The sequence below is a fragment of the Filicampus tigris genome, chromosome 12 (genome assembly GCF_054856515.1).
Source record: "Filicampus tigris isolate MCC_2025a chromosome 12, RoL_Ftig_1.0, whole genome shotgun sequence".
In the NCBI taxonomy this organism is placed as follows: Eukaryota; Metazoa; Chordata; class Actinopteri; order Syngnathiformes; family Syngnathidae; genus Filicampus; species Filicampus tigris.
The window spans coordinates 822,476-839,245 of record NC_141228.1 but is presented as its reverse complement, the minus strand read 5'-3'; the positions used below and the strand labels follow the sequence as shown (position 1 = coordinate 839,245).

Here is a 16,770-nt window from a genome sequence, read left to right as displayed (position 1 = left end):
TTGTCTTTTAGCTTCATCCAGTTTTTAACTCTAGTGTTTCCTCAAGGGGGGCCTCCACGCTGTGAGTTATGGCTGGCCTCCATGCGCTACGTTTAGAGTCTGCCCCAGGGGTCTCTTTGGTGGTGGTGCTACCCGTGGCCATGGGCTATCATCCCTCTCAGCGTGGACAAGCTCCACTTGGGTACTCTTTCCTCATATGGTTTCTCTGTGCCTTGCCATGTCTCTTTTTAGGGTTATATGTGTGTGTGCGTGTATGTATGTGTGTGTGTGTGAGTGCAAGTGTGCTTGTGGATGTCTGTCTTTGCGTATATTGCGAGGGAGGGAGGGGGGGGGGATGGATGGATGGAAGGCGGGAGCGGGTTCTCTTTTTATGTTGTATTTTGACGTTTTTAATGTATAGCACTTTGAGTTGCATCCTATGTGTGAAAAGTGCTATATAAATAAAATTTGATTTGATTTGATATTCTTACTTTTCCAAGGACACACTTCGTACCACTTTGATGCCTTTCGATGCATTTTTGGTAAATGTAAAAATTGTATTCCATCTTGGCTATTATAGAAGACCCTGCTAACACAATGTCTAATTTGTAAATATTTCCAGAAATGGCTGCGACCCTCCAGGTGAAATTTGTCTTTAAGTCTATCATAAGAAAGAAAAATACCACCCTCAAATAGATCACTCAAAGTTCTAAAACCTTTTCTAAACCATTGAGTCCAGTATGCAGTATGTCCTCCAATCTTCACTTTGGGATTCTGCCATATTGGTGCATATTTTTGAGTGTACTCAGATATTTTCAACTTTTATGTACTTTTTGCCAGACCATTTTTGAATGTTTCAATATGGGATTGGCCACACCCTTCCCCTTATTTCTAACTACTTGTGCAAGCGCTTCCATTGGTTTAAAAGGTGAGGTAAACTCTTGCTCAATAAGAACCCAATCTAATCCAGCATTTGTTTCACCCCAATGTTCAGCAAGTTTAGACATTTCAAAAGAAGACTGATATGGTATATGTTTGGCAATGACAATCCGCCGCTCTTCCGAGGCAAATACAATTTGTCTAAACAAATTCTAGTTTTTTTCCATCCCACAAATAGTACTTTATCGTCTTTTCATAGCTCAACAACGATTGTCTTGGGATGTCAGTAGATATCATTCCTGTTGTATAATTTATTTATGGGGCCACATACATTTTTATTGTATTCACTTTGCCCCACAGTGTCAGATGCTATTTGCTCCAGTTATTCAATTTAACCTTAATTTTTTCCAAAATTTCTATGTTGACTCCCATAATATCTTCCACGTCTGGAATTAATTGTATGCCCAGATATTTCATACCCTTTGATAACCATTTGAAATGAAAGGCTGCTAGTTGGTCTTGGAAACAAGTTAGAGAAACTGGCATAGCTTCCGATTTGTGCCAATTAATGCAATAGCCAGATACTTTAGAGTACGCGTCGATAACTTCCAGCAAGGCTGGTACAGAAGTTGCCGGATCCTGATTCAAAACTAAGATATCATCTGCATAGAGAAACAATTTATGTTCTCTACCACCTAGAACGCCTCCTGTTCTGGATTCAGCCCTTATCAAGGTAGTTAATGGTTCCCAAAAAATAGTGAACAGTAACGGACTTAAATTGCACCCCTGTCTAGTCGATCTGGTTATACTGAAAAAATCTGATATAATGTCATTAGTAAAAATTGCAGCTTTAGGGCATGAATATAAAATTTGATACACCTGCAGAATCCATCTCAGAGTCCAAATTTTGACATGGTAGCGAATAGGAAGGCCCATTCCACCTTATCGAATCAAGTGATATAGCTGAAACCGGGCGGGGGTTATCCTTATTCATCCACATCAAATGTGATAGCCTCCTCATATTGTCGGCTGAGGACCTGTTCTTTATAAATCCCACTTGATCCTTATGAATGAGTGTAAGCAACACCTTCTCTAATCGCAGTGACAACAACTTAGATAATATTTTGCAGTCCACATTTATAAGACTTATAAGCCTATAATTCGCTGGATCGGAAAACCTCATGGCCTGAGGGGCGAATGACGAGGACACTGCATAGACATATCGATCACATATCTATCTATCTACCTGTCTATTTGCACACATAGACATGTACGGTAGAGGTCCCTCTTAGCCATCGGGATGCCAGGAAGATGCTAGGCCAGTCGATAGCAGAGCAGCTATGAGTATGTTGCGTTCAGGAAACTCCGGAGCTGCAAGTAGCAGCCCATACTGCTAGTAGCAGCCCATACTTTTACTTTTTGTATCCTGAAATTTCTTTTGTAACTAGAGGCAATATTTTCCTGTTGAGGCGTTTCGTAACTTGAAAATTTTGTATGAAGAGACGTAGTAGAAGTAGAGGTACCACTGTATATTTTTTTTAGTATTCCAGTGGAAAGCCATCAATTCCAGGGGAGCGTCCACTACTCATGCTCATAATTGCTTTTCTAACTTCAGATCCTTTTATAGGAATATCTAGGTTAGCTCTCTCACTCGAGGAAAGTTGCGGTAGGTCTACCCGTGAAGAAATGAATTTAAGTCCTCCTCACTAGCCAAGCAAGTAGACGTATACAAATCTTCATAAAAAGTCCTAAATACATCATTTATCCCTTTGGCCGACCTTATTAATTTGTCTCCCTTCCTGACTGCTGGGATAGTATTATTTGAATCAAGATGTTTCAGTTATCGCGCTAATAATCGTCCAGTTTTTTCACCATTTTCATAAAAGCGCGTTTAAAATCTAAATAATGAATATTCAGCTTTCTTATTGTATATTTCATGTCATTCAAATTTTTACATATATTTCGACAAATATTCTCAAATTCTCCTTCATCGTAGCAGTCCGCTAATTGTTTCTCCAATTTATCTCTATTTCCAACCGCTGTGCTCTCAACTTGTCGTCATTTTTCTTCCACGAGCTATAAGCTATACATTTCCCTCTAACAAATGCTTTCAATGCATCCCAGACAGTAGCCAGTCTTTCAGTAGTCCCCTTATTAATATTCAAAAACACTTTTATACCTCCACGAAGTTTTGTAACAAATGCTTCTTCATGTAATAGGCTAGTATTCAATCACCATCTTCCAGTTCTGTACTTATTAGCACGCAAATCTATATGCAATTCAACCGGCACATGATCTGTAATGGCAATAACCCCTATACTACCATCAGTCACCGTGTCCACAATTGAGCGCGCCACAAGAAAATAATCTATTCGTGAATAGGATCTATGAGAATAAAATGTATATTCCCTTTCTTTTGGGTTCACAAGTCTCCATATATCCACAAGACCAAGGTCTTCCTTTAAGGTGTGTACTGATCTATTTAGAGGATCACCGAGCCTCATCTTACTCCGATCAATATGATCATCTAAAGTTTGATTGTAATCTCCTCCCAAGATGATATTGCCCTCTGTACATGCCAATCTTTTACCAACCCCCTGAAAAAAGGATGTATTTTCTTTATTTGGCACATATATATTACAAAGAACTACCTTAACCCCATTAATTAGCGCTTCTACGATCAGAGTTCGTCTGAGTGTCTGGAGATTGATCCAAAATAACAAAATTCAGCTTTTTGTTGATAAGGATGAACAGGCCACAACTCTTACTCGACATAGAATTATGAAATACTTGACCAACCCAATCACGTTTCATTTTTAAGGCCTCCTCCTCATCCCTAAAGTGTGTCTCCTGAATGTACGCAATGTCTGCCTTTTTAGACTTGAGATACATCAGTATTTTTTTCGCTTAATTGGGGTACTACAGCCATTGATATTCCAGGTCACTATATTAAATATGCCTACTAACCATTAAGTTTTAGCTATGTAAACACATTCCATTCCCCACACGTCTGTGATACTACTTCTTATTGATACAATATGACATAGTGATACCTTATGCCTGTCTTGACCACAATAAAAGAAAAAAGAAAAAGTACCCCAACACCAATATCCCAAAACAACAACTAAAAACAACTCAAAGAGCACTGCCTCAAAAACAAACATGACAGCGTTATAAAATCTTAGCTTAATGCGATTCCGGTCCGTGTAGGTCTCCAAGACAGCTCCCTCCACTCCTTAGTCCAACTGTCCGGTCCCAGCAACAGCCAGTCTCCGTCTCCGTCTTGTCCTCGAAATAAAGTAGAACTCTCCATCTTGGGCACTCCCTGTAACACAGTCAATTGTTCTCCAAACTCAGTCAGTTGTTCTCTGTCGTGCGAATATTTCCCCGAATAAAGTCCTCCGCCTTCTTCGGGTCGGTGAAGCTCCATGCCTTCTCCTTCTATGTGAACCTGAGGATGGCCGGGTGTGCAAGCGTATGTTTCACTTGGTGCTCCCACAGCTCTATCATCAACATACTAATCGCTATCGCTAATCGCGATCGGGACATCTCAGTACTACATTAAAACTCAATGAATTTGTCAAATGCCAACAATTACTTATAATAGAAACAACGTGAGATTTCTAACATGAAGTATTTCTTAATAAAGCGTGTTTTACTCCGAATAACTTTTCATCACAATCTGATTCTGAAAGCCATGAAAAGTGACGTGAAGCCTTCAGTAGACGACCAACGGACGATCCTCGGAAAAGTAGCGGTAATGTTCGTTATAACAACAGCCGGGGGATGGCAAACATAGATGCAAAGAGATATATTACAGAAATTGTAACGAATTGGTTTATCTGTGTTGCGGTCGAATTTGTGTCTTGCCAAGTTGTGTTTTTTTCGAGGTTAATGAATGCATCTGGATGGGAGGGCATTCGAGCGAGGGGAGCCGAGGACGAAAAGGAGAGCCGCTGCTCTTTTGTGACTGAACGGTTGTCGTACTGTATTGGCGTCGGCTGCGGCCCTTAGTAGCCGGTTGGACTAATAAAAATGTGATAATTAAATTACGTCTGTGTACTTGAAAGACGCGACAATACATTTTAAAGCGTGACGTCATCAGCAGGCGCGAAGGACCCGATCACTTGTGCTACCCACAACGGCTTGCTGCGGGCTGCGGGCCGGATCTAATAATAAAGCAATATCATCCCAGGGGCCGTAGAAAACCTTCTACGGGCCTTGACTTTGACATATGTTCTGTACAGGATAAGCGGTGTGGAAGATGACACACATGACATGATATGCAATCATTTTTTCAACAACCCCCCCCCCAAAAAAAAAAACTGCAATGAATGAATTTTAGATCCCAGATTACAATGTATAGTGTGTTTGTTTGTTTATCATCCTTTATCATAAATTCAAAAGGCTGCAACTTTTGAAACTTTAAAGTGGTGACAGATAAAACTATTCCATAAATCTGGAGATGGATATTGATTGATGAATGAGGTGAGGTGAATGTTAATAGCCGATAAATGTAAGCGTCAGATTCAATCTGTCCCATCTCCCACACAAAACCAACCAGAGTAACCGACGCTGCTCTAATAAGAGAAAAGCAAACATATTTACAACCAAAACAGCATTTAATTCAGCGACGAACTTGTCGCAAAATATTGCGACTTTTGGCGGTTAAAGGGATGGACAAGCATTGAGCAGTCTTAGTTCAGAGAAGCCAAGCTATCAAGTGAAATGAATACTCCGACGGTTAATTGGAATTTCGCAATTATTGTCACAATGAGAAAACATTAACGGTAGCTTTTGTGTGTCTGTCCATACAGTGTATGCGACGTAGTGACATTTGTGGCGGTTCATAAAATAGTTAACTTACCAAGTAACACTGGTTCAGACGAAAGGGTCCGCTTCCAGTTTACAGGTTCCATTAAATTCCACCGTGGATTTTCCAATGAGTTGAGAGAGGCGCGCGTAAGTCCGTACGAAATGGTGCAGGTCTGCGCATGTCTGGAAGAACCCGCAAAGGACCATTGGACAATAACTTGTTCTAATTTAACTGGACTCGGTTAAATTAAGTTAAGCATGTTCCCCAACCCAAAAGTTCTACTTACTTATTTAAAATGAGTGTTCATAACAAGTTAATGATTTTTGAGTTAAGTTCACTAATAATTTTCTATTAACTTGAACTTTTGTTTTTACAGTGTATTATGTATATAATATGTATAATTAAATGTTTTTAGCATAATAACCTTACGCGTTAGACATCTTTTCTCTCTGTCCCTCTCACGCCAGGTCCAGAGAAGAAGACAATGCCTTTCAGGGGTGTCTTGAGTCAGCTACTGGATGAAGAGCTTGAGTCAGAGGTGGATTTGGCTCAAAAGTTATCGACGTCTCCTCCTCAATTGCTGCATCCCACCTACAGCCTCAACCCACGCAAGATGCATATAACTCCTGCCAGGCCAGATTTGACCCTAACGCCTTCGGTTGTCATGATGAACAAACTGTCCATCTCTGAAATGGACACTCCACATCAAACCAGAGCTGTTTCATCCACGTAAGTTAGTAGTTCCAGCACATTTGTATTTTATTGGATCATTCTTCGGCACGGTGGTCGACTGGTTAGCACGTCCGCCTCACAGTTCAGAGGTCGTGGGTTCGATCCCGGCTCTGGCCTCCCTGTGTGGAGTTTGCATGTTCTCCCCGTGCCTGCGTGGGTTTTCTCCGGGAACTCCGGTTTCCTCCCACATTCCAAAAACATGCATGGTAAGTTGATTGGACACTCTAAATTGCCCCTAGGTATGATTGTGAGTGCGGATGTTTGTTTCTGTGTGCCCTGCGATTGGCTGGCAACCAATTCGGGGTGTCCCCCGCCCACTGCCCGAAGACAGCTGGGATAGGCTCCAGCATGCCCCGCGACCCTTGTGAGGATAAGCGGTATAGATAATGGATGGATGGATGGATGGATCATTCTTACTTCATCAAGTCTTTGACATTATTGACATTAAGCTTGGCTGACCAGATGTGAAACACAGACATGCTGGTACTTCCTGCCGTCCTTAAAGTGTCTGGGACACGAAAAAAAGTTACCCTAAAACCTTTTTAAGAAGATGTACACGTACAAATAATAATAATTTAATGATTACTTTGGTGAAAAAGCATGCAAAAGACCTCTAAAAAGATGCAGAAAACTCAATATTTTCATGAGCTGGGAACACCCACTGGTCCCCCCGGCGAGTTTGACCCTGTGCGTGCTGACGTCACTGGTCCAACGGTGTCATCTTCAGAGCGATGACAATCTCTCGGTAAGTATTGGTCGATCCCTTTTTATTTTTTAATGAAAGGAGTCCGTCTCATAGCACACAATAGCCAAGGACTTAGTAGTGTTTAATGCAGAAAACTCACGCTAAACATGCCTCGTAATTTGATCGATCTTGTAGACGTGATTACAGTCTGATTTTGTAATACTGCCATCTCGCTTGTATTAAAAGATAGTGAAGAGTGGAGTGAGGTTACCATCTTCTAACATATTTTGATTGAGAGTGTCATTTTCCTCATGATTGTGTGGTACAAATGTTAATTATTCACAAGTAGGGGTATTTTTTTAATGAAGTAGCGTTGTATATACATATATATATATATATATATATATATATATATATATATATATATATATATGTATATATATATTACTGTATGCATAAATAGTAATAGAAATAAGGATATGGTATGAAATGTCACTGTGTTTTATGTGCGTCAGATTATAGTTTGTCAATATTTTATTTTGGGTCAGTGTCTGCCCCAGTAGCCATTTCCAATGCAAACTTGTGACCATGTAACACTTTTCTAACCAATTTTGAATTCTTCTGTAGATTCTACAGTCTCTGAGCAGATCAGCCCGGCTCCAGCAATATAACTCCAGCGATAACTTACCCGTTCAGTATACTCAATGACATTTCTTTCTCTTGAAATGTTTGTAATAGATGGACTGTAAATATACAGGGGGGTGCAGAAGTAGGTCTATACAAGCCTATACAATACTTACTGTGTTTTGAAAGAAAACAGAAAAAATACATTCATCATGTAACTAATTTCACCAATGTGACACTACTGTATATCTATTTTTGCACCCCCCTGTACATATCAGTGTATACATTTTTGTGTGGGGTCAGAAATATGGAGGACGTTTGTGCTTATTGATTACAAAGGCCACAATTAAAACTGATATAAAGAAATACAATTTCACATTTTTTTATTGCAAATAATACTAAAAAATAATAATGATGCGTTATACATACATCTGCAATTTACCACTTGTGATTTTGCCAAGCACTTTCATTTGTATGTTGTGATTAGACTTTTCTCGCTGCTCTGTTCCGGTGGCATCTCGGCATTCACAGAGTCCCCAAAGTTAGACTGTCCAGCTCGCCAAGTCTCATTCATGGCTGTGGCATCACTGCATGTCCGTCTCCACCTCCAACTCTGCGGCCATTCCTGAAAATAGGATTACAAGGAAAAACATTTACCATGACAAGTATATTGTTTGAGATGATGATAACTTATATAACATGTAATTAAAATATAAGAATAACTAAATGATAACATTGATAAATGTAGCTTTGAATAAAAACCATTTAAAAAATCCCAAGTATTGTTGGCTGTATATACTTGAGAAAAGAAAATGAATGTGTTCTGCTGGTTTATGATAGAAAAAAATATATACATTTCAAACACCAAAGATGTTGAAACGCAGTAATATTTAAAAATAAAATACAGGCCGTTATACAGGTGCCTTCTGCAATTTCATTCTTAAAAATGTACCAGGCAAATTACATGTATGTGACAAATTTGAAAACAAGGTGGAGGGCTAATTATTCTTCACAAATCCGTTAAAACCTTCATTACAGAAATACTGACAGTTAATGAAAACTATTCGGTACAGCGTTGTAAACTGGTTCGTTTTCACTGACTGTCAGACAGTAGCTTCTATTAATTTTGCATCAGCAGTTACAGTATTTGTGCATGTGCTGTGTATGTTTTCTTGGATGATGGTGGCTGTGAGTGAACGACTGCGTGTGTGTTACTGTATTTTAGTTGTTACCTCTTTTCTGAATGGCTTTCGATCAATAGTTGTCTTATTGTGCTTTCTAAATGCAGCTGAGTTGAGTTGATGCTTCTGCCCAGCAAGTGCAGTGACATTTCTCCCTCTTTTTCCTGTAAAACCATATCTTTGGGGTTACCAATAGAGGCTCACGCCGTCCGCCCGCCGGTTCAAACAAAAGCCAGCAACGCTATATGGCGGCATAATGCATGACGAGCACACTTCACAGCCGTCAACCAGCAAGTCAGGCATATGGCTCGGTTACGTCATAAGCACCACCCCACGATTTCGCCATGAAGACACCAGAACCCGGACGTGTTTCAAAGTGGAACCTAATTTCATTAAATACTCAGTTAATCTGTATTCGTTAATTCGAGAAACCGTTCATTGCAAGATTGATATTTTGTTTAATACAACATTGAAATTTGTATAAATCGTGTCAAATGCATGTGAGAAAATATCATCCTCTTGCAGTGCAAATCTTAGAAACAGGTTCGGTTCAGTGTAGTACCAAAAAGCTGGTGTAATCAAGTCTTTTTGGTATCAAGTACTGCCCCAAATAAAACAGACACTCAGCAAAACATGTATATTTAAACTAAAAGTATCAAGACATGACACAAATATGGATTATAACTGTTTAATTTGAAGTCCTGCATCATTGACAGTCCTGCTGGTACACGCCCGTACATACCATTGAGGAGCTGCTGAACTTCCACAGATGATACATCAGACATCCATGGATTTAAGATAGCCCGTGGAAGCTCCTCCATGCTCTGTCCTTGTCCATCTTGATATGTGTTTAAGCCAATTGAGATTTGAGAAACTCCTTAACTCACTGGAGTTAAGGATGGACCCTCCTCCTCAGCCCTTTTCACTGGAGCAAGCCCCCTCAAGCCTAGCATTTTTCTGCATTTTGACTGATCTTGCAAGACCCACAGAATATTGTGTTCGATTGCTATACAAACATGGAGACCATCAGAAGAAAGATTAGACTCTTCTTTCAGCAGAAAAAAACGTTTGTTTCTATCATTTTCCGTACTTTCGCAATCCTCACGAGAAAAAAAGCAAGATTTCATGAAAATTCCAATTTCTGTGGGAAAAATTGAGAAAAAGAGCTTTTTGTAAAAGCATGCATTTGAAGCATAATTTCAATATTGACACTGCTATTTTTTGCTTTTGTGGCAACTCAAACATCTAAATGTCTTCCTGAATTCTATTGATCAAATTTGGGACCTTGCATCATTTGATATGGTGTTTTTTTACAGCATCAACACAACACTTCTTACCACACCACCGCCACCTTATGACAATATATATGTATATACAGATGTGTGTGTATATGTGTCTTTATATTAGGGCTGTCAAAGTTAAAGCATCCAAAATAATTTGCGCACTTTGCACAGCCAAATTCAAATACTTGGCACTGTCCGTTCCTGTTGTCAAAAAAAAAAAAAAATCCACACCGCGCTCCGCTTCTTGTCTGGCTCTGCCATTGCTTTAGGTTCCGGCTGCTCCCTCACTCTCCCGTCGCCCTCTCTGCCAGGGAGGGGGCTAAAAGTGTGCCTGAGTCACTCACTCAGGCAGAGACTCAGAGAGTAGCAGGAGGGGCTGGGCGAGAGAGAAGGGGGAGAGAAGCGTCGCTTTGACTGAAGTATAAATCCCAGGACAATAGTATCGATTAGATCCAAGTACTTGTTTCGTATCGATAATATCGATATTTGGATCGATCCGCCAACCCCTAGTAATCCCACTCAGAAGTGCACAGTGAGCAGTAGAACGGACGCGTGTCGCCGTGGGAGTATAAAGTAGCATTTCGAAATAAGAGGGCAGCAGAAATGTGAATAAATTGGTTTGCCTCAGCGACTGAGGATGAGTTGAGAAGAGGGTTGTCTTGTTTTGTCTTCATGAAGTCAGTTTAAAGGAGGAACACATGACGTCCTGATAACTGTACTGCGTCTCACTCTCATAGTGGAACAGAGCATAACCCTCATGAGCCAATCACATTGTGCACTTCAGGGACCACTCGGAAAACATAAACTCTAAGAATAGAAAGAAGCATTTCAAAAGAATGCAGCTTTAAATCTCAGAAATGTGAATACATTAATTTGCCTCAGCGACTGAGGATGAGTAGAGAAGAGGGCTGTCTTGTTTTATGTTCATAAAGTCAGTTTAAAGGAGGAACACACGACGTGCTGATACCACCTACAGCATAGCACAGCATAAAGTCAGACAATCACGTTCGTGTGCACTTCAGTGACCACTCGGAAAACATAAACTCTAACAATATTACAAGGACCACTTATAAATGTGTACATTACACACACACACACCTACTTTGTTTGCACGCATTTGAAATATTTCTGTCACTGTTCTGAGGCCCTTTTGCGTTTTTTATTTGTTGGCAGGCGTGGGCAGTGCCCACCCATGGACACGCTCTGCCCACCCAAAGAAAACTGGATGTAGTTCTGATGTAGTTCAAATATTTTTCCTAATATTTTTCCACCTGCATGTCCATACTGTTCAGTTATCAATGTCTTCTAAGTCAAATAAAATCAAATCAACTTTTATTTGCTTTGCCCATGTCACAACAACAGTTATCTCAATTAAGGAGAAAACAAAACACGTTTTAAGGTGCAGTAGCCGTACGCTGGATTTTGACCTACATTGTAGCACTTTTTTTGCGCCCCCCCCCCCCCCGCCCCACAGGTAAGACTAATGCCCACCCACGTCTGGCATCCTGGTAACACCACTGTTTTGTAGTGAATAAAAATACTGTCTACTACAGAAAGAACGTTAATAACTTTAATTTAAAAATTAAAATTTTCATCTCATGAGAATTTGTTGTTGTAATAAAAAAATACATTACATATGAACAGTATGTTGAATGAATATATCCGTCTTGTCTTTTATCTTTCCATTCCAACAACAATTTACAGAATTGAGTAAGAATTAAGGCGAATGATCCGACCACTCACGTTTTTGGGGCAGCTCTACCTCTAAGAATCGTTTGTACTTGTTACGACCTAGAAAATTTAGCTATCCTTCTAGGATCGCTCTGGTTTTTTTACATTAAGCCGGAGCAACTATTTGAATTCAGGAATGGCATATACCGTTGTTATTCATTAAAAAGATCAAATGGTTGAAATAAAAGAAAATAATAAGGTGACAAAGATTATTTTATTAGATTAAAGAGAATTTTAATAAAGGACTAATCATACAATAATTATGAGTTAAAGTTGAACACACCAGATGCGTACTACAATCAATAATTATGAACAAATGTGAAATAAAATGGTTACAGTATTCAAATAATAATTGGAAATGAGTAATACGAATAGTGATAAAAGATAATACTCAAAATGGATAGGGAGATCCTTTTATCATAATACAATGAAGTTGATAATACTCATTGGTCTTATGAGCAAAACCCCTTTTTTCATCCAAATCTGAACTCCCATAATTGAGATAATTCAACAAAATCTTGTTAATTACGGTAAGGATAAACCTTAATAATAAAAGGGGATGGATTTAAGAAAATAATTAAAGTGAATGAATTGGATTAAATGCAATTAAAAATATAAATGATATAAAAAGGAAAAATTAAGCATTAGACTATTTTGGGTGGAATTAAGAGTGATCAGTTCTTAATTAACACTAAGCCTAATTCATCGACAGGGTATTTTGGAGTTTGGAAAAGTAAGCTGTCTAACTGTCTCTCGCTCTTAAACGTAATAGAGTGTTTTTCCTATTCTTGAAGATGACAAGTAAACGGTACATTTTTTGAGAAAAAATAACTAAAAGCGAACTATTCGGGTGATATTCTAAGAAATTACACCAGAATAAAAAATACACGAGCAATAAAGAGCTCTTAATTTTGTAAATTATTAAACTATACAACACTCAGCAGCAACAGCCTATGACTATGACGCATCTAAGTATTCAAGTTGAAGAGTCATTACCATATATATATATATATATATATATATATATATATATATATATATACACTTTTTGTGATGGAAAAAAATACATACAATAACAGTTACAGTAATTGCTAACTATATTAAAACTATTTTTATAATGAAAAAAATACAATAACTTTAAAAATTCTTTAGGAAATTGTCTACACTTTTTAGGCATTAAAATCTTTGAATGTTCAACAGCATATTGTAACAAATTGAAGAAACATTCAAAGTCGGATGACGCCGTTTTAAGTGCGTTATTATGTTAGACGTGCTACCTGCAACATAGCCACCAATCTCATGTAGCAATGTCGGCACACAACTTTGGGACTTATCCACGTACCTTTCCCCATTGGCGATTTTAACAGGAAAGCCAGAATTTTCCCAAACAGGAGACCACAGTGTACGGGGGGACCTTTGAGCTCTGGCTTGTTTGTGTATGCCATAATAAGCCATTTGTCCATGCATATATGATTTATCAGCCCCCTTTATAAGCCCCTTCTGAAGAAGAGCAATTCTGACCCAAGCGTTTTTAATAATTACAGACCTGTATCCAACTTACCGTTTTTAAGTAAGATTTTAGAAAAACTGGTTTCCATCCAGTTGAATCATTTTTTAAATACAAATAATATTTTGGAGAAATATCAATCTGGTTTTAGGATGAACCACAGTACGGAGACTGCTCTTTTAAGGATTTTAAATTATATTAGTTGCACTGCAGACGTGAGAAAACTCACAGTCTTGGTGCTACTGGATCTAAGCGCTGCTTTTGATACAGTAGATCACCAAATTTTATTAAATATACTTAAAAATCTAGTGGGCATCTCTGGTACTGTTTTTGACTGGTTTTATTCCTATCTCACAGACCAATATTTCTTTGTAAGTATGGATACTTGTTCCTCCAAAACCCATGAAATTAAATGTGGGGTTGCCCAAGGTTCGATTTTAGGCCCCCTACTTTTTAATCTTTATATGCTTCCCCTTGGGGATGTCATCAGGGGACACGGCATCAGCTTTCACAGCTATGCTGATGACACGCAGCTGTATATTGCCGTGTCTCCTGATGACACAGGACCCATTGATACCCTTTTAAATTGCATTTTAGATATCAAGTCATGGATGGCAGATAATTTCCTACAGCTCAATCAGGACAAAACTGAGGTTTTAGTTATCGGTCCCAAAGGTCAGAGAGAGAAGCTTTTACCAAAACTACACATTTTTAATCCCTCACATTGTGTGAAGAACCTTGGCGTCATTTTTGACTCTGAGCTCAGTTTTATTCCTCATATTAAAAATGTAACCAAGATTGGTTTTTATCACCTTAAGAATATCGCCAGAGTCCGCCCGTTTCTCTCTCAGGCTAACACGGAAGTGCTGATGCATGCTTTTAGTTCCTGTCCTTTAGATTACTGTAATGCCCTGCTCTCTGGCCTCCCGAAAAAGAGCATTTCACCACTGCAACTACTGCAGAATTCAGCCGCTCGGGTGCTGACGAGAACCAGAGGGCAGGAGCACATTACGCCAGTTTTGAAATTGCTGCATTGGCTCCCTGTGTGTTTCAGGATCGATTTTAAGGTACTTTTGTTAGTTTATAAATGTGTTAATGGTCTTGGGCCATCTTATTTATCTGATTTGCTTTTATTATACCAACCTTCGCGGATCCTGAGGTCCTCTGGCGCCGGCCTTTTATTTATTCCAAGGGCGAGGACCAAAATGCATGGCGAGGCTGCATTCAGCCATTTTGGTCCTCACCTTTGGAATAGCCTGCCAGAGGACGTCAGGTCTGCAGAGACTGTTGATATTTTTAAGAGGAAGCTCAAGACACACCTTTTTAGTTTGGCTTTCAACAACTTTTAAATAATTTATCTCTTCTTTTGATTGAAGATTATTTTTTTCTATCTTATCTTACTGATTCTAGTTCTTAGACTATACTACTGTTCTGTCTTTTAGTTTTGTTGCTCTCTGCCGTTGTCAGCTTTTAGCTCCAGTGTTTCCTCATGGGGGAGCCTCCGCTTTGAGGGAGGGGTGGCTGCCCTTCCCGCGGGGACTGTCATCGCAGGGACTCCTTGGGTCTGGGTGGCCGGCGGCCTCTACACTTTGTGTGGGGTCCGCCTGTCTAATCCGGGCCTCTATGGTGGTGGCGCCCCTGTGGCCGTGGGCTGTCATTCTCCTCGGCGCGGAGAGCTCCCCTTGGGTACCCTTTCCTCATATGGTTTCTCTGTGCCTTGTCATGTCTTTTTAACACATTTTATCAGGTTGTGCACTTTGTGTGGGTGTGTGTGAATGATTGCTGATGTACTAATGGATATCTGTCTTGGGTTTGTTGGGAGGGAGGGCATGAACGGATTTGTTATTTATTTTTTATTTTTTTTGCTTTGAATGTTTTAAAGCACTTTGAGTGGCATTTTTATGTATGAAAAGTGCTATATAAATGTGATTGATTGATTGATCACGGCTTCTGGCGTACTGGTTCTGTTGTGTCGCCGGTTGTTTTTTTCATACTATGCTTCTGTTTTGGTGTATGTCATAAGGACTGAGGTGGACAATGAGAACTCTTCAATGCTACTCGTCGCCACAACACCAAGGAGCTCAAAAAGAAAGTCCGCTCAACTAGTGTCTTCTCGGATCAGAAAACAATTGTGAGTGTTGAAACTTAAAGCTCAACCATTTGGCAAGGTTAACTCAATTTGTTCAATAGGCTTTTGATTAGTTTGCATGATGCATGCAAAAATGAACTGTTCTTGATTCTTAACTTAAGTTCTTTAATTATTGAGCTTTCTGTCGCTGTTATCAGAAATCTTCTGGATGACCAGGAAAACCTGGACTCGGACACAGAAGACGAGGAAGACTTTGTTCCATCAAATAAGGCACTCTGTAGTAACAGTGACGATGATGAAATGATTCAAGGTGATCGAAGTGTACTGGTGAAGAAAGGTAGACCGTGTATCACTGGGTCTCTCGTGCCTTGTTCAAAGAAAACCTTGTCTACCACCATTACATGTAAAACACCCAGCAAGAAGGTATCACGTATTAAATATATATCTTTATTATTTCTATATTTCATATGTTACTTAGCTCACACCCATTGATTATCGTTTTATTTACACAGAGAGCAACCAATAGACCACATACGCCTCGCCATGGCACCCCCACAATCCCCAGCAGGTTGATGCCAGCCCGAAACCCTACCAACATATTAGAAGTGGCCAGAACAAGGTAAGGGTTAGATTCTGCTAATATTTACAAAATCTCAATTTACACTACAAAGTAGGGATTCATGATACTTTATTCATTTACACAGTGTGACATCATGAACACAATAGCATAACAAAACATTAACAATAGATTAGAGGTGGACAATTAATTTTCCAAAGGGGCCATGTCATACAAATTGGAAGGGTTGTTGATGGCTATGCCAACATGTTAACCTCAATAGTGTTGCGTAATAATGTAATATCCATTCCATCCATTCTCTTCTGGGGGGAGCAGCTTCAACAGGGAAGCCCAGACTTCCCTCTCCCCAACCACTTTGTCCCGCTCATCCGAGGGAATCCCAAGGCCGTCTGAGGCCAGCAGGGAGACATAGTCTCTTCAGTGTGTTCTGGGTTGTCCCCGTGGCCTCTTCCCAATGGAATAATGTGATGTGTTTATTTAAAACATCAAATGGTATTGTTTTAATAAGCTGCTGCCTGTGTATATGTAGCACCTGGTTCAGAAAACAAGAACCTGGGCACAGTTATAATGCGGCAATCTATAGGCTAGTCAACAGAAGATCTCCTAGGCTTTGCCCGCGGAGAGAGTGGACAGGAGACTGAGATTTTGCTTTAGAAATGTACTAACGAAACCATATGTGACAATACA

The 16,770-nt window shown here is 39.5% G+C and overlaps 1 protein-coding gene across 10 annotated transcripts in view; it reads left to right on the top strand.

The window, feature by feature from the left end:
* Positions 1-16,770, top strand: part of orc1 (origin recognition complex, subunit 1) — a 107,908-nt gene that overhangs the window by 40,935 nt on the left and 50,203 nt on the right. For all 10 annotated transcript variants that reach the window (XM_086048153.1, XM_086048157.1, XM_086048150.1 and 7 more), the window contains 4 exons: positions 6,142-6,403; positions 15,441-15,548; positions 15,704-15,929; positions 16,019-16,125. In XM_086048153.1, coding sequence (XP_085904279.1) covers positions 6,142-6,403; positions 15,441-15,548; positions 15,704-15,929; positions 16,019-16,125 — 703 coding nt within the window. The remainder of the gene's footprint in view (positions 1-6,141; positions 6,404-15,440; positions 15,549-15,703; positions 15,930-16,018; positions 16,126-16,770) is intronic.